The 25,542-nt window shown below is 37.4% G+C and overlaps 1 protein-coding gene across 16 annotated transcripts in view; it reads left to right on the top strand.

Moving 5' to 3' along the window:
• LOC134223481 (heterogeneous nuclear ribonucleoprotein L) overlaps nt 1–25,542 on the top strand; it is an 896,804-nt gene that overhangs the window by 618,858 nt on the left and 252,404 nt on the right. For all 16 annotated transcript variants that reach the window (XM_062702630.1, XM_062702628.1, XM_062702627.1 and 13 more), the window contains one exon: nt 16,083–16,168. In XM_062702630.1, coding sequence (XP_062558614.1) covers nt 16,083–16,168 — 86 coding nt within the window. The remainder of the gene's footprint in view (nt 1–16,082; nt 16,169–25,542) is intronic.

Raw genomic sequence — 25,542 nt, forward strand, 5'->3', positions numbered from 1 at the left:
AAAATGAGTAAAAATGTGTTCTAAATGCTTTTGATTTCAGATTCCCAATATCTAATGTTTTGGACCACCCTGATGACCACCCAGCATCAAATGGGTACACACCCTGACATATTTAGAGAGAAAGACAGAAACATCAGGATTTTCGTATTGTCGTTCCCTGGAAATTGATTCCAGGCGTTTGCCCTTTTTTCCTCTGTCCACCGATGAACCAAAGTTTTCCGTTTTTCATCCATCACACATACACCTTCCTGTTGCATACGTACAGCATGGGGAAGTGGTCACTGACGGCGGAGGTGAGAGTCCGGGGCGTAGATGTGCGAAAATGGTCCGATATCTAATTTATACAGCTGTCCGAACTGATTTTCGTTGTTTTTGTCGTCCGTTTCCGGCGGCAGAAATCGATTGAATTTTGCCCTTGTTTCGGCTGTGTTTGAATTTTTCGCCAAATCATGCTCCGGGTTGGAAGTACATAATCGAAGCCAAATTGGAATTTGGAATTCGGTTCATCCGTGGCCGGGGTTGCGTTTGATCAATGGAAATTGATGATTTTCCGGATCTTCTTGTTTGAAAATTTAATCATCGCTGTCAAATAGAAACCAAAACCTCCGTTTAATCCATTGGATTACATTTTCCCCGTTCCATTGCGAACTACCATGGCCAACCAAGAACCACACCATACCACCAATCATTCTAATCCTGTCCCGGATAAACCGCAATGAGTTGGTAGAGGTGATTGTCACCGTTATTATCATCGCGTTCCAACCGTGAACCCGCTGCTGCGATAATGGTACCGGCGCACAGGTGTCGATTCCCATTGACCACACGAGAGCACAGCACGTTGGCACTAGTGCTGGCGATTTTCCCATTATTAGCCCCCTCGTTTCTTCCAATTTAATCGATTACACATTATGAGCGGTGCGGAAATCAACCTCAGCAAAAAAAAAGGCAGCGAGCGACATTTTCAATTTCGATTCAACCCTACTCTTGTTGGGGTTGTTGGGGTGTCTCTTCTCGGTTGAATAGCCGCTGTTGGTCATTTGCCAGCGATGGAAAAGGATACTCCACTTGAAATTCCGGGCAGCGAGCACTACGAGACGGCGGAGGGAGTGGGGAAATTTTTGGATAGCTTCGGAATATGAGCGCGGAAACTGTTTCAGATCATTTATTTAATTGATACGGGGGATGTTCCCTTTTGTGTTGTCGAGTATCGTACAACAAGTGGTGGTGATCACCATATCCACCACTTGTTTGAATAGCTATTTAAAATGGTGAAAAAATTAGACTTTACCATGAAAGGTACGCAATCGTTAATATCGCATAAATAAAATAATGAAAAGTAATAGAAACATGCAAGTTATCAATAATTATTGAGCGATTCTAATAAAATCTATAAAATGTTTGGTTTCATTGCTTCTTTGATTTTTTTTTCCGATTTGAAAATGTGCAACTAAGCATGTTGTTCGGGCAACACTACCCGGACGCAGTGCCGCAACCAACGTTTGGACGCTGATAAACGTCAGTCAATAGCTGACGGATTCTAAGAAGAGGTAGGGTAACAAGGGTAACGAGTGAAAAGGACATACGTTAACTGCCGCAGCATAAAAAACATAAACAAAGATGAGATTAGTCAGTAGAGAGTTAAATAGAAGAAAAAAGTAGTTAGAAATCGTTTCATTAGTAGAAAAGTTTATTGAATTTATATCAAGTTGCGTAGAAGTTAATCATAAGATCACAATAACATACCGTAAGTATAATGTTTAATATTATTGTAAAATGAAACACATAAATGGTTACGATATTATAAACAGCTGACTGAAAGGACAGAGGACAGTGCAGTGGTGCTCAACCTATTACGAATCGGCCGACGACAATTTAATACACAACATAAAACAAGTTGGAAAGTCAGGTAAAACATTGTGCACACTAAAGCATACTAAACAAATATTAATAAATAAATGAATGAATCCCAAACAGAAACATTGAGAAGGACTAGAAGGAAGGAAGTGTAGTAGAAGGGACATCAAACTAAAAATTGTGAGTAACAGAATGTAAATGTATGTAACTAATACAGTCCCATCCCGATTTTGGCAACACCCGTTTTTGTCTACCCCCGATTTTGGCAACACCCGTTTTAGGCAACATTTTCTTCCCGATTTTGGCAACAAACCTAAAAAAATTTTTTTTATTACTTTTTAGAGCTAAAACCTTTTTGTTAATATGTAATGGGATAAACAAAACCAAAAGTGAATGGCATTAAGGTTTATATGCGTATTATGGGCTCTGTACGAATAATGGACACTTGAAATAGTGAACCACCACTCGTATTACCGCTCATTGCAAACAATGTCCATTGAAACTTTTCTGCTCTTTTTATTCACGTTTTCCATGTCCCTATTCACATTACCGTAATCTAACCAGCCCACCGTAGAATGTCGTATTTTTTGGCATCTCACTTATTTTGTCGTCGATAAGCTGACTCACACCGTTGTACATAGTACAACACCTATTGAGCGAAGCCCGCTGTTTACATCACAATGAAACCGATACTACATGAGTGATCTAGGAACAAGCAACCTTCGTAGGTTTAATTGCTAGCGATTGGCACATTCGATTTTCTAAATGCGCTGTCTAGCCATCAAGTCGTTTGCTCATTACGCGCCTCTTTTCTGGTATCAGCTGTCAGTTTAACATTTTATCCGTCTTTCTGCTGAATTCCCGTATAGAAAATAAACAACAATTTTATTTCAAAGAGTCTTATTGTTTAAAATTGACGCAAATTTGTCTAGCGATTAATATCAGAACACTGTTGGCTTTTCCATTTTCCTGATGTGTCAATTGCATAACGAGCCTTTTGATTCCAGCATGTTTGTCAACAGTTCAACAGTAATGGTAAGAGTTTGGTAACATGTAACCGTCAGGCTCTCTAGCAGGCATGGACTTAAATCAGATCATGAGAAAAACTCGGGTTAATCTAAGCCTACGTACTTGATGCTTTGCCGCAGGGGCAAGTTATGAGCTTTCTAAGATCTTGCGTTGCTCATTGTTTATCACTGCAACGATCGCTCACTCGTTGTTGGCATCCATCTGAGTGAGGCAGTTCACTCATTGGCTATGGATGTAGCATAGATTACAATAGATCAATGGTCACAATGCTCACTCACACTTCCAATACCTGCTCTCGAGTGTTCTGTTTGTGATGGCAAAGTATCAGAAGTGGAGTACTTCCTGTGAAGTTCCCATCGCTGGTGTAGTTCTAGCTGCTTCGATAGGCGAGTGATGCGTCACATGTGGTTTTATTATTATTTATTCAGCCTAAGGCCGGAATGGCCTCTATGGTACATAACAGTCGTGCACTGTTGTACGTTACCAGTCACGCAGTCTACGGAGGGTCCGTAAATCGTCTTCCACCTGATCGATCCACCTTGATCGTTGCACACCTCGCCTTCTTCTGCCTGTCGGATCGTTGTAGTGAACCATTTTTACTCCAAGTGCGCGTTGGTCCGTTGCGTCTCCGAGTTTGTCTGCTGATATCGTTATCGAAGGTCAAGTGAGCCCAAGTACACGAATTCTTCAACCACCTTGGTTTTGTCGAATAGCTGTTGTCTTCTCTTGAGCCTACTTCGTCTTCAACGTGTTAATCACTAGTCCGATCTGCTATGATTCCCTCTTTAGCCTGATGTAGGATTCTTCTATCTTTTCAAAGTTATGTCAAATGTATTTTGTTTTAGTGAGTCGACTGTAGTTAACCCATACTCACACTACATTGGATAAACTTGACCAATGTGCAGAATGCAGATTTCAGTTACCATTTTCTAAAACAATGGGACGTCTTATGCCTTGTGTTCGTTTTTTCAGCGAAAGCGAAAATTATGCACAAAACTTTACTCTTAATCACACCGACCTCAAGAAAGTTTGTCTCCATCAAAATCCATTATAATAGAATCCGAAATTTTTAGCACATATAGTCATCTTGTATCCGTCGGATCGCTGTTTAATTTGGTCGGGGTTCAACTAAACCGCACTAAGTGGATTTTTGACTGACTTGTTCGTACAAGGAAAACGGAAATCGTTTCACATCAATTCAAGCGTACATTTGGAGTATGATATCCTCAGTAATGGCGTTGAGGGATATGATATATTTGGGCAGAAAAACGGATAATTATTCGTTGGCGCTTGTTGTTATTTGGCTGAACCCCGACCATTTATATAGTGAATTATGATAAAAACAAGCATTTTCGGTGGACTAAAATCTATATTAGATGTCAGATGGAAGTCAGCCATCAATGGACTACTATAGAAATGTTTTTTATCACTCCATATTTTTTTGTAAGGACATGGCCGACGCTATTGTCAATTTCAGATATTATTTATTAATAAATTTGTATTATGAAATTGGCTAATTAGTTACATTATCGTTTGATTACCATTCTTGAGTTTGTTTCAATTTTGTTTGAGCTACAATCTCCGAGTTATGAATAATATCGCAAAAATTACATTTATGATGCACGTGCATCACTTAACAACACTCCACATACTTTGTAGTACATATTCTAAGTATTTAGCTTCAATAATGCAAACAAAAAAACATTGAAATTTTGTATGAAATTTTTTTCCCATTTTTGGCAACATCCCCATTTTGGCAACATTAAAATCCGGTCGTGTTGCCAAAATCGGGAAGGGACTGTATAAAGAATGAAATTGAATTCACAGTTTGATCATCCTATGCGAGGATCGATTATAAAAACGGTTTATGATTTGGAATCCGACCGTCCGAACACATGTGAAAGACGGAAGAGATGATTTTAAAAATAGATTGCAAGTGCAAGACCGACGGAAGCCCTTCGTAGCTAAGCCGGAAAAGCAGCGTAAAAGTCTAGCGTACTGGGGTCTGACTCTAAACTTCATAATCGTCAGTCTTTGGCGATGTTTCTCCAGTTTCCCCGAACGAAGGTCCCCAAGTCAGGTTCCACCTAGATCTGTGCGCCAATGTACTTTGAATTGGCGGCGGCGTGAATGCAATTTTCTTACGGCGGCTCTAGGTGGCGGTCATTTGGATCGGCGTGATCCCAAACTTTCAAACAATACCCTTTTTCCGAAATTTTCCTCAGGAATTCCTCTACGATTTCCTCCGGTAATTCCTCCAGGAATGCTTTTTGAAGTTTCTTCATGAATTTCTTCAATGGTTCCTTCAGAAGAGAGTCTAATGCCTACTAAAAATACAGACCCCATTCGATTTTGGCAACACGTTCGGAACATGTATGTTGCCAAAATCGAATGTTGCCTAAATCGAATGGTTTTTGTTTTCTCATGATACTTCAACATTTCTTCACTTTTTGTGACGCTAGACACACTGTGCCCCTTTTTACGCGAATTTTGAAATCTAAACGTTTACACTAAAAATTTTATACGCTTTTTTAATTTTTTTTCGTCTGTTTCGGGGTCTAACCAAATTCTTTTTCAACAATTTCGATATTTAGGCGATTTAAAAAAAAAAACATTTTTTACATTTTTTTTTACTTCGGTTCAAAGGGTCTAACCAATTTTTTTTTTACGAGGATTACGATATTTACGTGGTTATATCAATATATCAAAAATAAAAAAATCGAATATTTCCAATACCGAATGTTGCCAAAATCGAATGGGGTCTGTACCTGTACTAGCAAAAATCCTGAATTTTGCCTTCCTTAGCCTGGTGGTTACAAAGCAAGGCCATGCTGAAAGTGGTTCAATTCATGGTATGGTGTAAGTATGTTTTGTACTTCCTTATGCATGTATTATTTTATGACACAGGAATGCACAAATGGTGAATCGGGTTAGGCCCCTCGCAGTTAGTTATTAACTATTCCACAGTACTTGAAGTACTTGACACTCAGAAACTCCCAAATGGGGATATAATGCCAACAAAGAAGAACAGAAGAGATGATTCCAGCAGGACATACTTGAAATTTCTATAGAGAATTTCCCCAAAATGTCAGAGAGAAATTCCGCAAAGTTGTCAAAGAGAAATTCCCCAAAGTTGTCAAAGAGAAATTTCCCAAGGTTGCCAGAGAGAAATTCCTCAAAGTTGTCAGATAGAAATTCCCTAAAGTTGTCAGAGAGAAATTCCGCAAAGTTGTCACAGAGAAATTCCCCAAAGTTGTGAGAGAGAAATTCCCCAAAGTTGTCAGAGAGAAAATCCCCAAAGTTGTCAGAAAGAAACTCCTCGAAGTTTTAAGAGAGAAATTCCCTAAAGTTCTCATAGAAATTTTTCCCAAAGTTGTCAGAGAGAAATTCACCAAAGTTGTCACAGAGAAATTCCTCAAAGTTGTCAGAGCGAAAATCCCCATAGTTGTTAGATAGAATTTCCCCTAAGTTCTCTTAGAGAAATTCCCCAAAGTTCTCATAGCGAAATTCCCCAAAGTTGTAGGAGAAAAAATCCGCAAAGTTGTCAAACAGAAATTCCGCAAAGTTGTCAGAGAGAAATTTCCTTGTCAGAGAGAAATTCTCCAAAGCTGTCAGAGAGAAATGCTCCAAAGTAGTCAGAGAAAAATTCCTCAAAGTTGTCAGAGAGAAATTCCCCAATGTTGTCAGGAAGAAATTCCCCAAAATTGTCAGGGAGAAATTCCCCAAAGTTGGCAGGAAGAAATTTCCCAAAGTTGTCAGAGAGAAATTCCTCAAAGTTTTCAGAGAGAAATTTATCAGAGTTGTCAGAGAAAAATTCCCCAAAATTGTCAGAGAGAAATTCCACAAAGTTGTCAGAGAGAAATTCCCCAACATTGTCAGAGAGAAATTCCCCAAAGTTGTCAGGAAGAAATTCCCCAAAGTTGTCAGAGAGAAATTGTTTAAAGTTGTCAGAGAGAAAATTCTCAAAGTTATCAGAGAGAAATTCTCCAAAGTAGTCAGAAAGAAATTCCCCAAAGTTGTCAGATAGAAATTCCTCAAAGTTGTCAGAGAGAAATTGTCCAAAGTTGTCAGAGAGGAACTCCTTAAAGTTGTCAGAGAGAAATTCTCCAAAGTTGTCAGATAGGAATGCCTCAAAGTTCTCGCGGTTCATTAAAATGTTGTTGCGAAAATCGCGGATTTATATTCATACTGCGATTTTGGATTTTTTTTTAAATTGGTTGGATAAAATTAAAATGCTAATGATTTTTAAGTGAGTGTATGAGGACTGAGGTGTAGTTATAATATTTTAGTTATCATATGATGGTTAATTAATAAATAATCACACGATGTTTGATAGACCACACTGAATTGTGTTTAGAATTAAGTCTTTGTTTTCAATATTTTTGACAGTAGTTTCAAAGAATGACACTTTGTCTATTTTACTCTCCTAGGGTGTTATTGTCCGGATCAAGCGCATTGAAATTCGCACCAGTCAGTGTACTCGAGTTTTCGTTCAAAATTATTTCGTTCAAAACAATAGAAGATGACGTCATCAGCAACAAAAAATACCATTTCATCGACATCATAACAGTTTGACATTTGAATTGGCCTCGGAAGATTATTTTTTCGTTTCGTGTGCAGCTTATAACTGCTACTGAAAATGCATTTCTTGTTTTATAGCTTTGACAGTTATAAAATGTAAAACTCGGGAAATAAATATAACATTACAGATGCCCTAAGTAACTTTATATTTTTCAATGAACTCACAGTTAAGGAACCGAAGGTACATCGCTCTAAATATAACATCTGAGGCTTGAGATTGGATTTTTTTTTCAATATGTCATTTGTCATTTGAATGACATTTTGCCTCGCACGCCTCAGATAATTTGATATCGCGTTTCTGAAAAAAGATTTGGAGAAATGCATGCCAATGACTGCCCGCGATAGATGGATGGTTAATAGACGATGCAATCCTTTCGACTGGGTACCGTCGTGCAGGGCTTCTTTTGACAAATCGAGGGCTACTTTGGACATTTTCACCATTCAGGCGCCTTGTTGATAGTAGGATGGAAACTTTCTGTTTTAAACCTGTTTTTTTTTTCGTTTAATCTATCTTGTGTATATAAAATTGAGTTTTCATTTTCTTTGAGGCAATATAACTTACGAACAGATGAGCTTATTTGCAAGATTTTTCATTAACCGATTCTTCTTGGCATCAGCTGTGTTTGTATATACGAAAAGATAGAACGTTTCGTTGGGAAAGTTAAACAAATGTATAGAGACTACGATTTCAAGAGTTCTGAAGAAAACTGTCAAGTTCAAACTGAAATCGATTTATAGTGCGACGCTGCAATAAACTATACGATTGACAAACTATCCGAGCAAGATGGGACATGCTCGTCTTGTTTTTTTTATTAATTCACACATCAAAAGTAGCGCACTTAGTCAAAAGAAGCCCGCACGACGGTACTTTATGTTCATGAGGAGCAGAATCACGCAACTCCTATATTCCTCTCTGCTTTAATATGAACTATCCAGTGATGATAGCTCCATTCATCACTTCGTGGACAGCACACCGTATATCGACCGATTTGTTAAACATTCCGCAGACCTTATAGCCATTTCTATCTGCCTCTGCATCTATTTATCAAAAAGTTCTTGAACCAATTTGTGATTTACGTGTGAACCATCGCCATCGGAACAACTTACTTTAAACCTCGTATCGATGTCAGCTCAAGTGTGTAGAATCCCAGCTGGCGGGTTCCCACTTTGGTTCCACTAATAGTTCGGAGTTGCCAACTGTTCTTATCATACCAGACTCAAATTCTTGCAATTGCAGGCATCGAAACCCTTTAATTGACTGTTTAGTTTATCCCAAAAGGAGGACGTGCTTCGTATGAAGAAGCAAAGAGTTTTAGACCCATCAGTCTGACCTCATTTCTTCTGAAATGCTTAGAACGTATTATCGATCATCACATTCGTGATGACTGTTTGGCAAACATGCCTCTTCATGTTAATCAACATGCTTACCAATCTGGAAAGTCCACCGTGACTCTTCTACACAAGGTTGTCTACGACATCGAAAAAGCATTTGCCCAAAAGCAATCATGCTTGGGTGCGTTCTTAGATATTGAGGTGCTTTTGACAACGTGTCTTTCGATGCAATATTGGAAGCCGCACGATGTCATGGGCTTCCTAATATAATTACCAAATGGATTCACCAGATGCTTAAAACCGACATCTCTACTCGACATTACGTCAAGCAGCGATTAGGAAATTAAGTGTCTGTGGCTGCCCCAAGGGGAATATTATCTCCACTTTTGTGGAACCTCGTTGCAGATACGCTATTGAGATTACTCAATAATGGCGGTTTTCCTACCTATGGATTTGCTGACGACTATCTAATATTGATAGTCGGTTTGTATCAATACTACTTTATTCGACCTGATGCAAAACGAATTCAGGCAGTCGATAGTTGGTGTCGCCAATATGGCCTTTCGGTTAATCCGAATAAAACATCTATTGTTCTTTTCACGGGAAAAACGTAACCGTAACGGTATTCGCCCATTACATCTTTTGACTCTGAAATCAATGTAACGGATCAGGTAAAGTATGTGGGACTAATTCTTGATTCCAAAGCTCTCCTGGACTCCTAACATTGAGTTCAGAGTCAAAAAGGCGTGTATGGCTTTCGGCCAATGCCGACGAACTTTTGGTAAAACTTGGGGTCTTAAACCTAAATATATCAAATGGATTTACACAACAGTTGTACGACCAATTTTGGCTTATGGATGTCTTGTGTGGTGGCAAAGGGGAAGTGAGGACAATTCAGTCTAAATTAGGCCATCTTCAAAGGATGTGCCTAATGGAAATGACTAGTACATTCTCTTAGACTTCAAAAACTGCTATCGAGGATCTTTTCAACGTTTTCCAAATACACATACATCTCAAACAAGAAGCACTTTCTTAAACTTACCGAATATGGGTTCTCAGTTTCTTTGAAGAGAATCCTGTAAACCAGATTCTACACACACTTCGTTGTTACAACTCATGGTTGATTGGGACAGAACAGTCCTTGCTCAAGTGATCTCACACTCGCTAGTAGTTTTCCTTATAGGACATTTTCGACACAATTCCCCTCTCATGGGATGAGTGGACATCTGGCTATTTGGAGAGAAGTATGTCGGACAGCATTGTTTGTTATACTGACGGCTCCCTCTTCGAAGGTAGAGCAGGTGCAGAGGTGTCTACTCGCGTGAGCTAAGATTGGAACAGTCACACTCACTGGGTAGACAGTGCACTGTCTTTCACGCGGAACAATTTGCCATTATGTGTGGGTGCAATCTGCACTTCAGAAACACATAATGGGCAAAAATAATATACTTCTGTTCAGATAGTCAAGCAGCTATCAAAGCCCTCGCTTCAGCCAACTCAAGGTCGAAGTTAGTAATCACATGTCGAACTCAAATAGAGGAACTGAATTCAGTTATCACATTGCACCTTATATGGGTACCTGGCCATTCGTCCATAGCTGGAAACGAATTGGCTGATGAGTTAAGCTCACTGGAGCATCACAAGACTTTTTGGTCCTGAGCCAGCTATTCCAATATCTAAGTGTTGGGTGAAGCGTTTGATTAGCTCTTGGGCTTCCTCCAGCACAAACGGTATTGGAGTAGTTTGGATTCATGTCGACAAACAAGATTGTATATCCGAGAGCCATCTCCGGTAGTAGCTAACTATTTAGCTAATCTGTCTAAACAGAATTGCAGTGTCTTAGTCAAGGCCTTGACAGGTCACTGCCGACTCAACTATCACATGGCAAATATTCAACGTGTTGAATCCTTTGTCTGTGATGGTTGTGAATCCGATTATGGAACTTCTTATCATCTGATATGTAACTGCCCAGTTTATGCGCAACTGCGTTTCCAAATATTTGGTAAACACTTACTAAGTGAAATTGACTACAGAAACCTGAACCTTCAAAGCATTCTGTTGTTCATAACCCGTTGTGGTAAGGAGCTATGAGATTTTGTACGTGTTGTATACGTTGTATGCCCTCTTCAAAGTACCTTTCCTCAACTTCCCATTTTCTCCCATCCATATTCCATTCCTTTTGTTCACTTCCTTTTCCGTCAGGTGCGTGATGAGAAAGGCTGTGAAGGCGATGGCACAAATCTCCCGAATTGAGGTGAACGTGCCCCTGGAGCCGACGTTCTGATACCTGATACCCAGTGATGATAGCTCCATTCATCACTTCGTGGACAGCACACCGTATATCGACCGATTTGTTAAACATTCCGCAGACCTTATAGCCATTTCTATCTGCCTCTGCATCTATTTATCAAAAAGTTCTTGAACCAATTTGTGATTTACGTGTGAACCATCGCCATCGGAACAACTTACTTTAAACCTCGTATCGATGTCAGCTCAAGTGTGTAGAATCCAAGCTGGCGGGTTCCCACTTTGGTTCCACCAATAGTTCGGAGTCGCCAACTGTTCTTATCATACCAGAATCAAATTCATGCAATTGCAGGCATCGAAACCCTTCAATTGACTGTGAAATAGCCATCAAGTATTTTAGCTGAATTTCAAAGTCAGTTCTGTTTAAACGTATAGTCTATTGACGAGTTTTATCATTTTATAACATTATGTATCTTGATATAAATCGTCATGTACTTTATTTTCAGTGAAATTGATATCTGTGAACTTTGACGTCAAAACACTATTAACAAGCTGTAAAGCCTGGAGTTTGGTTAGGTTATTAATAATGCAAGGATCCATTTATTTATAAACCATGACATTATTTCAAAATATTATAGAAATTAATAAATTATTTCATTTTTATAACGATCAAAGTTTCGATAGATTAAAAGCAACAGAATTGAATATTTGCATTGAAATGTATTTCTACGTGATCTGGCGATTATTTTTGTTTGTAGTTTTGCAGTCGCGAATTTCATTTCGTAAGTCGCGGATTTCGCGGATTAGAATTTGGTCAGTTTGTAACAGCCCTGAAATTCCCCAAAGTTGTTAGAAAGAAATTCCCCAAAGTTGTCAGATAGAAATTCCCCAAAGTTGTCATAGAGAAATTTCCCAAAGTGTTCATAGAGAAATTCCCCAAAGTTGTCAGAAAGAAATTCCCCAAAGTTGTCAGAGAGAAATTCTCCAAAGTTGTCAGAGAGAAATTCCTCAAAGTTGTCAGAGAGAAATTCCCCAAAGTTGTCAGAGAGAAATTGTCTAAAGTTGTCAGAGAGAAATTTCTCAAAGTTGTCAGAGAGAAATTCTCCAAAGTTGTCAGAGAGAAATTCCCCAAAGTTGTCAGAGAGAAATTCCCCAAAGTTGTCAGAGAGAAATTCCCCAAAGTTGTCAGAGAGAAATTTCCCAAAGTTGTCATAGAGAAATTCCCCAAAATTGTCAGACAGAAATTCCGCAAAGTTGTCAGAGAGAAATTCCCCAAAGTTGGCAGAAAGAAATTCCCCAAAGTTGTCAGACAGAAATTCCGCAAAGTTGACTGAGAGAAATTTCCCAAAGTTATCAGAGAGAAATTCCCCAAAGTTGTCAGAGCGAAATTCCTCAGAGTGATTCGAGAGAAATTCCCCAAAGTAGTCAGAGAGAAATTCCCCAAAGTTTTCAGAGAGAAATTGTCCAAAGTTGTCAGAGAGAAATTCCTCAAAGCTGTCAGAGAGAAATTTTCCAAAGTTGTCAGAGAGAAATTCCCCAAAGTTGTCAGATAGATACTCCCCGAAGTTGTCAGAAAGAAATTCCCCAAAGTTGTCAGAGAGAAACTGCCCAAAGTTGTTAGACCACTGAAGTCTGCCGTATGTTATACGGCACAGTATTTTTACCTTTCTTGTATACTAAGTATACGTAAAGGCTATACGTGCGCTTCAAAAACAAACTTTTTATATAGGCCCGGAGACCCATAGATTTGTATACCAACTAACTCAGCTCGTGTATGTGTCTGTATTTGTACATGCGCAAAAAACTCACTATTTTTTTGAGCACCTATCATTACAGCTCGTTAATCATGCGTCAGCGTCTAGTCTCCCCCCGTGTATTGTACGCAGCATTTTTACTCGAAAACCCCTGGTGCGCCTCATATCCGCAAAGTGCCACTGGTAGAATCAGAGTATTACACAGAGTGAATTTCGTTTCCGTCTGCATGTAGCGGGCCCTAAACTGGTCGCAGAAGGTCTTTTTCGCACAGCAATACGTCTTTTCACTTCACATGTCACAACCGTTCTAAGGTAAACAACTTCAAACACATCTCCATCAAGCACTACCTCAGCACCAACTACTCTAAGTCTTCCTCTATCTCTACCCTCTACCCGCAATTATGTACTTCGCTTGGTAGCGTTAATGGTTAAGCCTATCCTCGCCATCTGTCTCTTTAGTGGGGCGGAAAGCCTCAGCTACTGCCCTGCAATTCCGCATTCCGCGATTCTAATGAGGTCGATGTCATCCACAAAGCCCAGGAGCTTATATATGGCGACCGTGTGGTGATAGTACCGTTTCTCTGCACGCTAGATCTTAAAATCTCCTCCTCGAGTGCAATGTTGAACAATAAATTCCAACGTTCCAATTTTTGCCTAATAAAGTTTCGCCGGAAAACAATGTTCGGACATTATCTGCTATTCACTGAATCGTACACTGCTTTGAAATAAATAAACAGGTGGGGGATCTGCAAGATGTACTCTCGGAATTTATCAAGGACCATTTATAGGCTAAACAGCTGATCCGTCGTTGATCGGCCCTCTGACTGTTATTTGCCGACTCAGGACTTCTCCCTCTTGTAATTGGCATACACTGGTCTGTGCTTTTTCTTATAAACTAGTTTATTTGTGGACGCAGTAGCGCCCATGGCAAGTGTTTTTTATTCAACATAATCAGTTTATTAATTCATGCATTAAAAAAAACAAAATTTTCAACGTCTGTTGTCTGTGATTTTTTTCATCAAATGCTGTGTCTGGTTGTCTAAGGTTGTCACTGGTTTTGTTTTCTGCATCTGATAGTAAAAAAGAATTGAAGTGTCGAATATTTTATTTTTTGTGAGAATTTCCCCGCGTGCTGCGTCTGGTTGGCTAGTCACCGGACAGACAAACAGGGCTATTATATATAGTATAGGACTATGACCTCCCATAGTTTTTGAATATGTGTTGGATCGATTGATGTATCTGCACACTTTAAAGTTCGTTTTCACCATTCAACAAATCTTCGAAGTGCTCCTTCCACCTGGCTGCCAACATAGTCTTGTCTGTCAGCAAATTCCCTCTCGGTCCTTACACATGGTGGGCACTGACGCAGTGTTATGCCGCTCGCCATTGACAGCCGCGTAAAACCTCCGCATAACGTTGCTATCTATGTTCTCCTGCGTTTCAGCTATAAAACATTCTTCGTGCTGTCTTTTTCATTGCACATTGTAGCAGCCACTAATATCTGACTCCTGGCAGCATTTTTCACGTCCGTCATTTGGAGGTACTCCTCATCAGACCAATTATTTCGTTGGTGCACTTCCTGCTCTTTTGTAGTCACAGTTGCGTGGATATTGTCCCATAAGCGGTTGACGTTGCCAGAACCGAGCCTGGAGCCCAATACGCCGCGGTTCATTCAAAGTTCTCACGATCCAAGATCCGACTTTCCAATCGTCGTCCTTTATTTGTTGCTGGGTCTGTTGTCGTTGAATCCATCCGTTTGCTCTACTTTTGCCTTTCTTAGTAACTGTAGACTCTTCAGCCTACCGAACAGGGTTGCGCTACCTATATCGCGTTGAAGGGGCTGCCTTCTCGATGCAGTGTGGACAGTTTGCTCGCTGGCACTCGGACGATAATCAGCCGCTCCTAACATGGAGAAAAACGATTGGTCAGATTTGCACCTCCAAAGGGGGGAAATAACCAGCTCCCAAACAATTTATTATTCTATCCGTTTTGACTCAAATTCTGAACATAACTCATATTCCGAACACACGCTTTTAAATGGTATGGCTATTAGTGTAATTTTCTTCATTAGATCTTGAAGTCGTTTGTAATCTTGACCCTCGTGAAAAACCGATGGAAGTTCCAGTTTTTGGGCACTAAAACGCCAGTGTTCGGAATATGAATTATGTTCGGGATTTAATCCAAAACGGTAGAAAAACTAAGCTTTCATGGATTTGAATTGAATTGGAATGCGTCTCATAAAGTATTATCATGCATTATCATGGGTTAGAATTCAATATGTTGAAATCCATAAATCATTGATAAAAAAGCTTTTTTATCATAGATGTAAAGCCCTGTATCAATAAGTATAATAAAATTTTATCCAAAATTCCGAGAAATCATGTCGGGCTTATCAAATCTATTGAATTGAAATTGCCACCTTCTAACGGAAGCACCAACAAAAGTGTTTCGAATTTTGTCATCCCGAAGAAATCCCGACATATTGTGCCTCGGGAGGGACAAACCAACAAAGAAACGGGATCCTGCTGGGCTGAGCGGGGAAAAGGGACCTACCAGAGCTTCCATCGTTCCGATAACACATCGTCTGTTTTTTTTCTTTTTGCCTTTCTCGTGCTGGTATCCACTTGGGTTGACCTTTCTCGGTGACGGAAATGAAGCTTCATTTGCCATCGGTAATCATCGTCACGAGGATTTTTGTTGTCAACTTGTTGGGTGTTGAAGAATTTCTCCCCGGATGAGGAGTTTTCCGAAAGGCAACTATCATGTTTCATACGAAAATCTTGTTTTTGATGTTTTTATGCTCATATCAATGTCAAGTCTCGTACATCAATAGACTTCTCTGGAATCGAACTCAGTGTTCGTTCGTATGTGATTATGAACATAACTTATGGCATTGACATTTTTCCTAAACTTTTTCCTAACAGGCTCAGGAAGAACAAATTTGATAGGAAGTTGCACTTATTTAATTGCTTTTGGCGCCATAGTTGAAAAGTTATATTTTTAATTTTCTCATATCATTTCTAGTTCAAATTGTTTTACATGTGTACATAAAAAACGGGTTTCTGCGGCGATCAAGACTGTCCTATGCCCTGTAGACACAAAGATGAAAATTTCAATCCATTCGAATGAGGACTTCGTTTCGTTCTTAACAGTACGTGAAATTGATTTAGAATGAGCACCCTATACCGTCGTCATTGATCTAGAATTATGCTGAAAATTGCTCTATCTTATTAAATGATATGAAAGTTTCTAATTTGTTTTCTTTATTTTCCTTCTCTTTTTCAGGACGTTCTTCACACCATCTGTTCACCAAACGGACAAGTGCAGCGTATCGTGATATTCAAGAAAAACGGAGTCCAAGCTATGGTTGAATATCCTTTTCCAAGAGAGTTTTAATCGGTTAGGTTTCAAATTATAATTTGGTCATTTAGGTATAAGAATCAAAGTTTGTTTTCGATATTGCTGCAATATTTATATTTAATTCGATTCACTATGAAAAAAATATGTCATGGCAGGTTTTAAAAACGAATCTACGTTTTCCAGTACATTGTTATATGATTTGGGAGATAATTGAACGATTTAGCTAACGTTACTTTTTGCTGTCTGGCTTATTGATAATCATTTTAAAAATTCATCTTTTTATTTTGACAGCAAAACGTTTTGACAATTTTAACTTTAAGCATTTGACTAAATGAGCCTGAGTTTTAAAAGAAAGTTTCATTTTAATCAACCTCGCATAGTGTTATCTGCAAGTTTGATTCAATTTTGCTTTCAGTTAAAATAAGTATTTCATTGACACATCGAATTTTTATAAACATGGTAGATCAATTGATTTCACATTCTGAAGGATCCACGAGTGTCGTATCATGTTTTATCTGTCATATAGCCCCACTGCCCTCTGCCAAGGTGGCTGCGCAAGGTGATATAGATAACGTCCATAAATCTCCTCCACTTGTTCGATGCTTAGGAAGTGAGTTATTCAGAAACTCAAAACTCGTATTCTAAGCTTTGGCTACCATTAAAAAGAATTAATTTCCCAAGTGGTAACCATTTCCAGGCGCTAACCTCAACCTCTTTCCCTATCTTTATCTCTTTCTGCAAATCTTCTTCCATAACACAAGCGCCAGTCCGTCTCAAATTTTTATTGTTCTCAAGTCATTAGGTTTCGAATTTTTACGTCTGGACTTTGTTTTTATTACCCGCTTTCTTATACCCGCGCGCAATCGCCGTCTTAGTACCAGAAGAAAAAACGAAACAAAACAAAAATAAAGCTGCTTGGGTATTTACTCGGTCAGTCACAGACATTTTCGCGCGAGATGGCCCCAGTCAGTCAGGCAGTCAGTCAGTGGGTCGTTAAAGCAGAAACATAACTGCCAAGTCCCGTTCCCGGCGCAGAGTTCAGATTCAGACAGAACAGCTGGACCACAAAAAGACCCATTTGCTCCGGGCAAGAAGTTTGAATTTCACTTTCTTCGATTTCTCAGTTTCGTCGTTTCGTTTCTGGAAAACATAAACAGTACGAAGTTGTGACCGCCCGACGAATAGACTATGCTAAGGGTTATGTTTGTGTTCTTAGGAATTAATGCGAGAAAATAAGTGCGCCAATCAGCGCCAAGTGGTTTGTTTGGGCTTCAACATCAAACCCTTCTGGTTGTCGGTCGGTTTGGTTGGGTGCGGTCGTAAAATTATTTCGCGCGATTTGTCAGAGACAACTAGGAGCTGCAAATTAATGAAAATGTGACAGATTTGTAAATAAGTTTTCAGCAGATCGTGGAAATATGCTTCGCTCGGAAAAGTGGGTATCGCCGGCTGTTGCGCCCGTAGTTGGGAAAGAGTTAATTTTGACTACACTATTGGGAGACGTCGGGTGCGCTCTTTTACGACTGGAGTGTGAAAAGACGTTTATCTTACTCGTAAATCTGATTGTTTATTTTGTTTCTTGTTGACTTGGCCGCGGTAAACATAGGACAACGAGCGCCGCCGGATCGGTTGACGATGTTAATGTGATTGTAATAGGCATGATCCGACGGCAAACAGTAATCGTTTTATGATCTGAATGGTTATAATCTATTTTAAACCGCACTAGAAAATATATTGCGTGTGTAGTCGGTGGGCATCTTGGATATATTTTTCTGGTGTCCTTATCAAGGATGGTTCGCAACTTTTTGGATAAGGTTTTTAAGAAACTGTTCCAAGTTTGCAAAAACAAAGTCTTCTAAAACATAACGATTTTATTTGGAAAACATGATTTTTGAGCAGCAAGTTTATGTAACGCATGTGTAGAGCTTTTTAAGGACAACCGTCCTGGAATCTAAATTTTAATCTACTCGCTTTTTCAAGGGCACACTACTGAATACGGAAGCAACGCACAACTGTTATTCTTTTTACTTCAGCTTTTCTGCGTCGCTGCATGCGTGAAATAATAAAAGTGACAGTTGTGCGTTGCTTCCGTGTTGAGTGGTGTGCCCTCGAAAACGAGAGTGAATTTAGTTTTGGATTCCGAGAAGCTTGTCCTTAAATGCATTTTATTTCAAAAGGAAGTCAGATACTTAAATGCTACAACTTATGGAGACTTTAAACTATAAAGGCAAGTAAATTATTGAACATAAGTAGTTTTCAATGCTAGCAAACCATTAGGTTTCCAGTATTTTTTGGCTAATCATCTTAACTACATACAAGTCCATTAGGAATTCCAATTTTTTATGAGTAATTTTTAAGCCATGATTGGTGTTGAAACTGTAATGTTTGAATAATCCAATAACAGACAAAATCGTCAAATGACGATTGTCATGTGTTCATGTATGCCTTAGAAATGAACAAAAGATGATCCAGAAGGTTGAATCCCTATCTGGGCTCGAAATAAATCGAACTAGTGGAGAGTTGATTTAAGCTTTGGGATCAAAACATTGGTAATTATTTGAAATCTAGCATGTTTTTTCCAAATGAGAGACTCTCTTTCATTACACTCTCTTTTGACTGAACATTTCCATGTGACTGAAAGCTGAAAATACTGATTATTAGAAACAAATCCAGTAGAAATCTTTAATTCTTCATTAATTTTTAAAAAATTATTTTCTACTGTTTTTTTTGTTTTTTCACGGTTTATTGGTTTTTCCTAAAGATTTTTTTTCATGAGATGTTTTCTATTTGTCTATTTGACTTTCCAAATTTTTTTTAACGTCAATTCATTTTGACTTTACACGTTTTTTCCGATTTTGACGAGTTTTTTTTTGAATTTTTCATAGGTTTTTTTTTTAATTCTGTTCATTGGGATTTTTTTTTTCAATTTTCATTGAGTTTTTTTCTTCAATTTTTCATGAGATTTTCCGATTTTTCATGGCAATTTGTTTTAATTTTTTTCATAGGTTTTTTTTTATATTCCGACTTATCAAGTGTTTTTTTAAATTTTCCTCGGAATTCTTTTTCTTTGATTTTTTGCTTTCCAGGGGATTTTTTTTCGATATTTTTTCATTTCCCTCAGACTTTTTACCGATTACCTACGAGATTAGTTTGTATGTGCCACCCATTTTTTAAATGTTTTTTCTTGCGTGAAATCTTGATTTTACACATTTTTTTTCGAATTTAACGAGATGGGGATTTCCTTCATCGGATTTTTTTTTCGCCAGATTTTTTTTACAGTCTTCCACGTTTTCTTTAATTTTTACGGGATTTTCCAATTTTCATCAGTAATTATTTTAAAAATAATCGTGGGATTTGTTTTTCGATTCTGTTTTTTCCCTTATTCCCTTTTCATCGAGGTTTTTTTCATCATTTTTTAACTAATTTTTTAATTTTTACGGAATTTTTCGATTTTTACGGCATTTTTTAAAAATACAGTGAACTCTTCCTTACTCGGTATTGAAGGGACCATCGAGTTAGGGAGGTATCGAGATAGGGAACACATTTATATTTGACCGAATGCCGTTAAACCGAACAGTCAAAATTTATTTTTTTTATTTAATTAATTTAAGTAAATTTTTCATAGGATTTATTTTGGATTTTCCAAGCTATTATTTTTTCCGACTTGTCAAGTGTGTTTTTTTAAATTTTCCACGGGATTCTTTTTCTTTGATTTTTTGTTTTTGTTTTAATTTACGATATTTTTATTATTTGCCATACACTTTTTATCGATTCTCCACGGGATTTTTTTTTTCATTACGAGGTTTTATTTATTTACCATAAATTATTTTTCATATATTCCGCGCGTTTTTTGTTTGATTTTTTTTTTATTTTCCACATGATTTTTTCCGATATTGCTTTGTTTTTTTTTCGTTTTTGACGTTTGTTTTTATTTTTCTTTTTTTCTTTTTCTTAACCGATTTTTCACGGATTTTTTTTACTTTCACGAATTTTTTTAATTTTTTTTTGACAAACCACAATTTTTTAAATATTTTTTGCGTTTTTTAACCAATTTTTTTTCGGATTTTTTCCACTGTCACGGGATTATTTCCCTTCCCTGCACGAGGTTTTTTATTTATTTTTTATGGGATTTCCATTCTATTGCTAATACGAGGTATTTTTATTTGGGTTAGATTTTTTCTCGACTAGACTAATTTTTATTTTAACCGATTTTTTATGAATTTCTTTTATTTTCACGGAATATTTTTTCAATTTTCCACGTTTTTTTTAATTTTTTGAATTATTTTTCGAATTTCATCGGAATTTCATTTTCGATTGTCAACGAGATTTTTATTTGTTTTCCCGGGGATTTTTTTCGATTTTTTACGGATTTTTTTTTTCAATTTTTCACGGAATTTTTTATTATTTATTTTTTGACGAAATTTCTTTGATTTTCTTGGATTTTTTTGCCACGTGATTTTTTTAGATATTGTTTGGATTTTCCGTAGCATTTTTTTAAATTTAGCACGGTTTTTTTTTCTTTGAGATTATTTTTTTTATTTTGTACGGATTTATTTTTAGTTTTTACGGGATCTGGATTTTCTAATTGATGAAATAGTATAAGATTGCTAATGTCGCTCCTACTCGCGTGACCAACATCTATTCTGCTTTGACATAGCATGCAAAGTACGTGGTGCAGCGTGACATGATTTAAAGGATTTTTTTTCTTTATTTTTTAGATTTCAATGAAGATTTGTTATTTGCCAGGTGGGATTTTTTTTTCGATTTTGCAACGGTGTTTTTTTAATTTTTTTAAAATTTTTTTAATTTTCCACGGATTTTTTCGATACCCCGTGATTTAAAAAACAAATTTACACTAGTTTTTTTATATTTGCCATACAGGATTTTTTCTTAGATTTCGCACTGGTGTTTTTTTTTTCAATTTTGAGTTTTTTTTTGTTTTTTTTAGATTTTTTCTCGATTTTTAACGGGATTTTTATGGAATCTTTCGATTTTCGACTTTTTTTTTCATCTCCATGGATTTATTTCTTTAATTTTAAACTGCTTTTCTATTCTCCACGTGATTTTGTTTGATTTCTATTGTTTTATTTTTTTAAAGATTTTTCACGATATTTTTTTCTATTTTTCACGGATTTTTTCGATTTCTCATGATTTTTTTTTTAATTTTTCACGTGATATTTGATTTTTCACTGTTTTTTTTACAGTTTTTTTTTCAATTTTCCTCGGGATTTTTTCGTTGCTAGAGATTTTTTTTTCCAATTTTCACGGGATTTCCATTCTATTTCTCACAATGTTTTTATTTGCTATGGAATTTTTTTCGTTTGGACGAATTTTTTTTACTGATTTTATATAGATTCCTTCTATTCTGACGTTTTTTTTTCAATTTTCCACGTTTATTTATTTTTTAAATTATTTTTCGATTTTTATCGGGTTTTCACGAGAATGTTTTTTGACTTCCAGGGGATTGTTTTGAATTTTGTTTGATTTTCTCAACACTGGTGAACACAGATGGTAATCTAGTGGTAAACACTGATTTTTTTTCAATTTTTCACGGAAATTCTATTTTTTTAGTTTTCACCAGAATTGTTTTTTGTTTTTCCAGGAGATTTTTATTTAGATTTAGTTTGAATTTTCCAAAGATATTTTTAAATTTGGCATGGGATATTTGTCCTGATTTTCAAAGTATTTTTTGTTGATTTTCCAAGGGTTTCTCATTCATTCAGTTTTTTTTTTATTTGCCATGTTTTTTTCAATCTGAAGTTTTTTTTTCGATTTACTGTGGCATTTTTTTCCACGGGATTTCGATATTGCTTGTCCTAGAGATTTTTTCGCAATTTTCACGGATTTTTTAGAACAAATGTGGTATTCATTTATTCATCGCTGGATTTTTTTTATTGGTCTGACGGGATTTTTTGTTCGATTTCCCAAGAAGTTTTTTATCTTCCACGTTTTTTTTTTCGATTTTTCAAGATTTTTTTTTTAATTTTCTGTGGACCTTTTTCTGATTTTTCATGATGGACTTTCATATATTTCACTTCCACGTGATTTTTTTTATTCTCTACGGACTTTTTTTTAGATTTTCCACACCACCAGTTTTTAAGGGATTTTTATTCGGTTCTCAACATTTTTTTTATCGATGTTCAGTGTTTTTTTGCCTTTCTCGTACAACAAAGTTGTACCGAAAGGCTATACGATTGCTTCAAAAAAGAACTTTTGATAGAAGGCCCGGAGACCCATAGTGTTATATACCGATCAACTCAGCTCGACGAACTGAGGTGATGTCTGTGTGTGTGTATGTATGTATGTGTGTGTGTGTGTATGTGTGTATGTGTACAAATTTTGTAGACACACTTTTTAGAACTTAGCATTATCCGATTTTCTCGCAACAAGTTGCATTCGACGGGGAATGCGGTCTCATTGTTTGCTATTGAAAATTGGCTCGATCGGACATTGCATTTTGAAATTATTGAAAAATCATTGTTTTTTCCCAAGGGTCCCCCCTTGGAAAAAAAAAAAATTCATAACCAAAAAAAAATTTTTTTTCCGAAAATGATGGCGATGCATTTTAACTAATGGAAAAACATGCAAAATGATCGAAAAAATGTGATCTATTCTCCTAAAGAGCTTTTTTGACCTTTCTAATGTCATTCTTTCAATATATTTTATAATGCACGAGAAAGGCATCATCACTGCTAGGTGGATTAATCTGGGTTTTTTAATTTGTGTTTAATACGAGTCTTTTTTTAGTTTTTCCTATCCAATTTTAATTGGATTTTCCATGGGAACTTTTTTCGATTGTGCACAAGACTTTTTTTTTATTTTCCGTAGGTTTTTTTTATAGTTTTTCACGGGATTTTTTCATTTCACAGGATATTTTTTCGATTTTTACTTTAGGAAGATTTTTTGAATATCGGCTTTCACGGATTTCTTTAATTTTTTACATGCCTTGGGATTTTGCTTACATGCCTTGGGATTTTGTTTTTATTTTTCTTGGATATTTGTTTTGATTTTTTAAATTTTTTACGAGATATTGGCTTAATACACGGATATCAAGTACTCGTATTTGTCTTTGTTGTTTTCGGTTTTCGTGGGATTTCTTTTCGATTTTCAACAATTTTTGTTCGATTTTCCACCAGTTTTTATTCTCCGTGGGATTTTTTTAGTGTTTTTTTCCTGATTTTATTTTATTCAAGATTTTTTTATTTGCAACAGGATTTTTTTTATTCGATTTTTCACTAAAATTTCTTCTCGGTTTTTACTGGATTTTGTTTTAAGATTTGCAACACGCTGTTTTCAATTTTTCTCGCTTGAAAAAATCCACTGTAAATTCTACCGAATTCTCACGTAGACTTTTGACGAATCATCATGGACAATTTTCCGAATTTCCACTGAAAATTCTTCCAAATTTTGTTGTCACTGCTTAGGACTGTATTCAGCTCATTATTGTCATTGCGTTTTATATCTCCTTCATTCGGAGGAAGCCTTGAGTTCAATTCCAGACCAGTTTTGATATATTTCTTTTAGCAACCACTATTATTTGTTTCGTACAAGTAAGAACGATAACTTGAAAACGGACATCAAATAGTTTTCCTCTACTCGATTTCAATCCTTCAGCAGCAGTGCTTTTGAAGATTAAATTAATATTAAAAATTTCTAGAATTACGGAATTACGATGAAATGTTGTAAGGAAATTTATGGGTAGTTTTAAAAGGCACTGAAACTTTGTTGGTGCCAGTATCCTGACTTGAAGTGTTTCCTGTACAAGGTCAAATGGGTTTTCATCTAAATTAAGTTACTCAGCATGGGGCATGTTTTGAATAGCCTTTTGGTTAACTCCCGGAAACGAAGCATCCGGTCGGCAGTCAAATGAGATTCATTCACTTTTCAAACTAATTTATTTCGCTAAGAATACACTAACGGCTTCTAAATTGAAAGTTTGCCTCCACCGAACGACATCAACAAAGAATGAAATTGCTCAATCTTCGCTCAATTGTTGCGAGAAATAATCTTCCAACTTTTGCCAAAATATGCCAGCAGTTTAGAATCGCAAAATTCACATCTTATTAACCTCATTTCGAAAGCTTTTCCCCTTGGTATTTATGAGATATCCTCGTCATCCCTCGACCGACGGACCGACCGACATCCTGATGTTGATACCCCCAATTTTCCGCCCCAAGTAATTGAACACTCGATTTAATTTTCTCCGCTGGAACAATTTGTGGCTTATACAATCCAACTAACAACAACGGCGACCGAGCGAGCAACAGAAGGTAACATCCACTCGGCTCAAAATTCGTTCCCCCTCCGCAGGATTTGGTGCTGGGCGCGTTAATGCGTTTCAAAACGGAAACAACAACTATCACACACAGGCGAGAAACTGCTCTACGGCGGCACACTAGACGAGAGGGTCTCCTTCGGAGAAGTTTGTCCTTCGTTGAACTGTGCCGCTAAATTGCCATGGCACGTGTAGTGTGTACGTCTCGGCTAGGCTAGTGAGAAGATACCCACGTCAAACGCAAACATCTTGGCCCGGTATCAACCAAAGAACCAAGTTTAATGAAATTCGCTACTTTCACGTCAGAGCCACCAAGCCACGTCATTATTTGGTGCTGGTGCCGGCGGTGGGGGCTGACCAAAGTAATCTCGCCGCATAAAGTGACATTGCCGAGAGATCCGGTGGATAAAGTAGTTGAGTTCTCAAGAGGAGAGCTCCTCCATATCCGAGATATTGAGTAGCAACTTGAGATGGCAAATCTCCCGTTGAAGGCGTTGTGTTTCCGGATAGAACTTCGGTGCGGGGTATGTGAAACTCAATTAACATGTCTAGGGCGATTATCGATAACGACTGAACTGAACGCGAGGCGGGTGGGTGGTTGGTTGGTTAGTTGGTACCAATCGCACCAAAGCGTAGTGTTTGTTGGGTGGATTGAACTCAAGGACGTGCCATGTTGGTTGTCGTTGTTGAGGACACGTTCAGGAGTAGGCGTGCACACAAATGTGCGTTTGAGAATGGATACGGTGTTCAACTACTATGTTTCGGCTGTTTGGGTTTGATGGTGAAGCTTTGCTTCGAGCAGCTGTCAAACGGGCCAAAGTGATTATCACGTAATTACGGTCTCTGGGAGATGCAAAAGCACGGGACGGCTCAGTGTAGGACATTATTGAAATAGAACTTGGATTACGATGTGTTTATGGGCACGATTGTAAGCAATAAGTTAGGGAATGGAATGTGACACATATTGAACCATGGCTTGATGCTTGCCTATGAATGTTATGCTGACGAGATTAAGGATTTCCGATGAAGTTTTTGATAGAATTTGTTTATTATATTAATTTGTAGTTCTCAATTATATGACGAGAGACTGAACACATACAAAAGCACTAA

This window comes from Armigeres subalbatus, chromosome 3 (assembly GCF_024139115.2).
Source record: "Armigeres subalbatus isolate Guangzhou_Male chromosome 3, GZ_Asu_2, whole genome shotgun sequence".
Taxonomy (NCBI): domain Eukaryota; kingdom Metazoa; phylum Arthropoda; class Insecta; order Diptera; family Culicidae; genus Armigeres; species Armigeres subalbatus.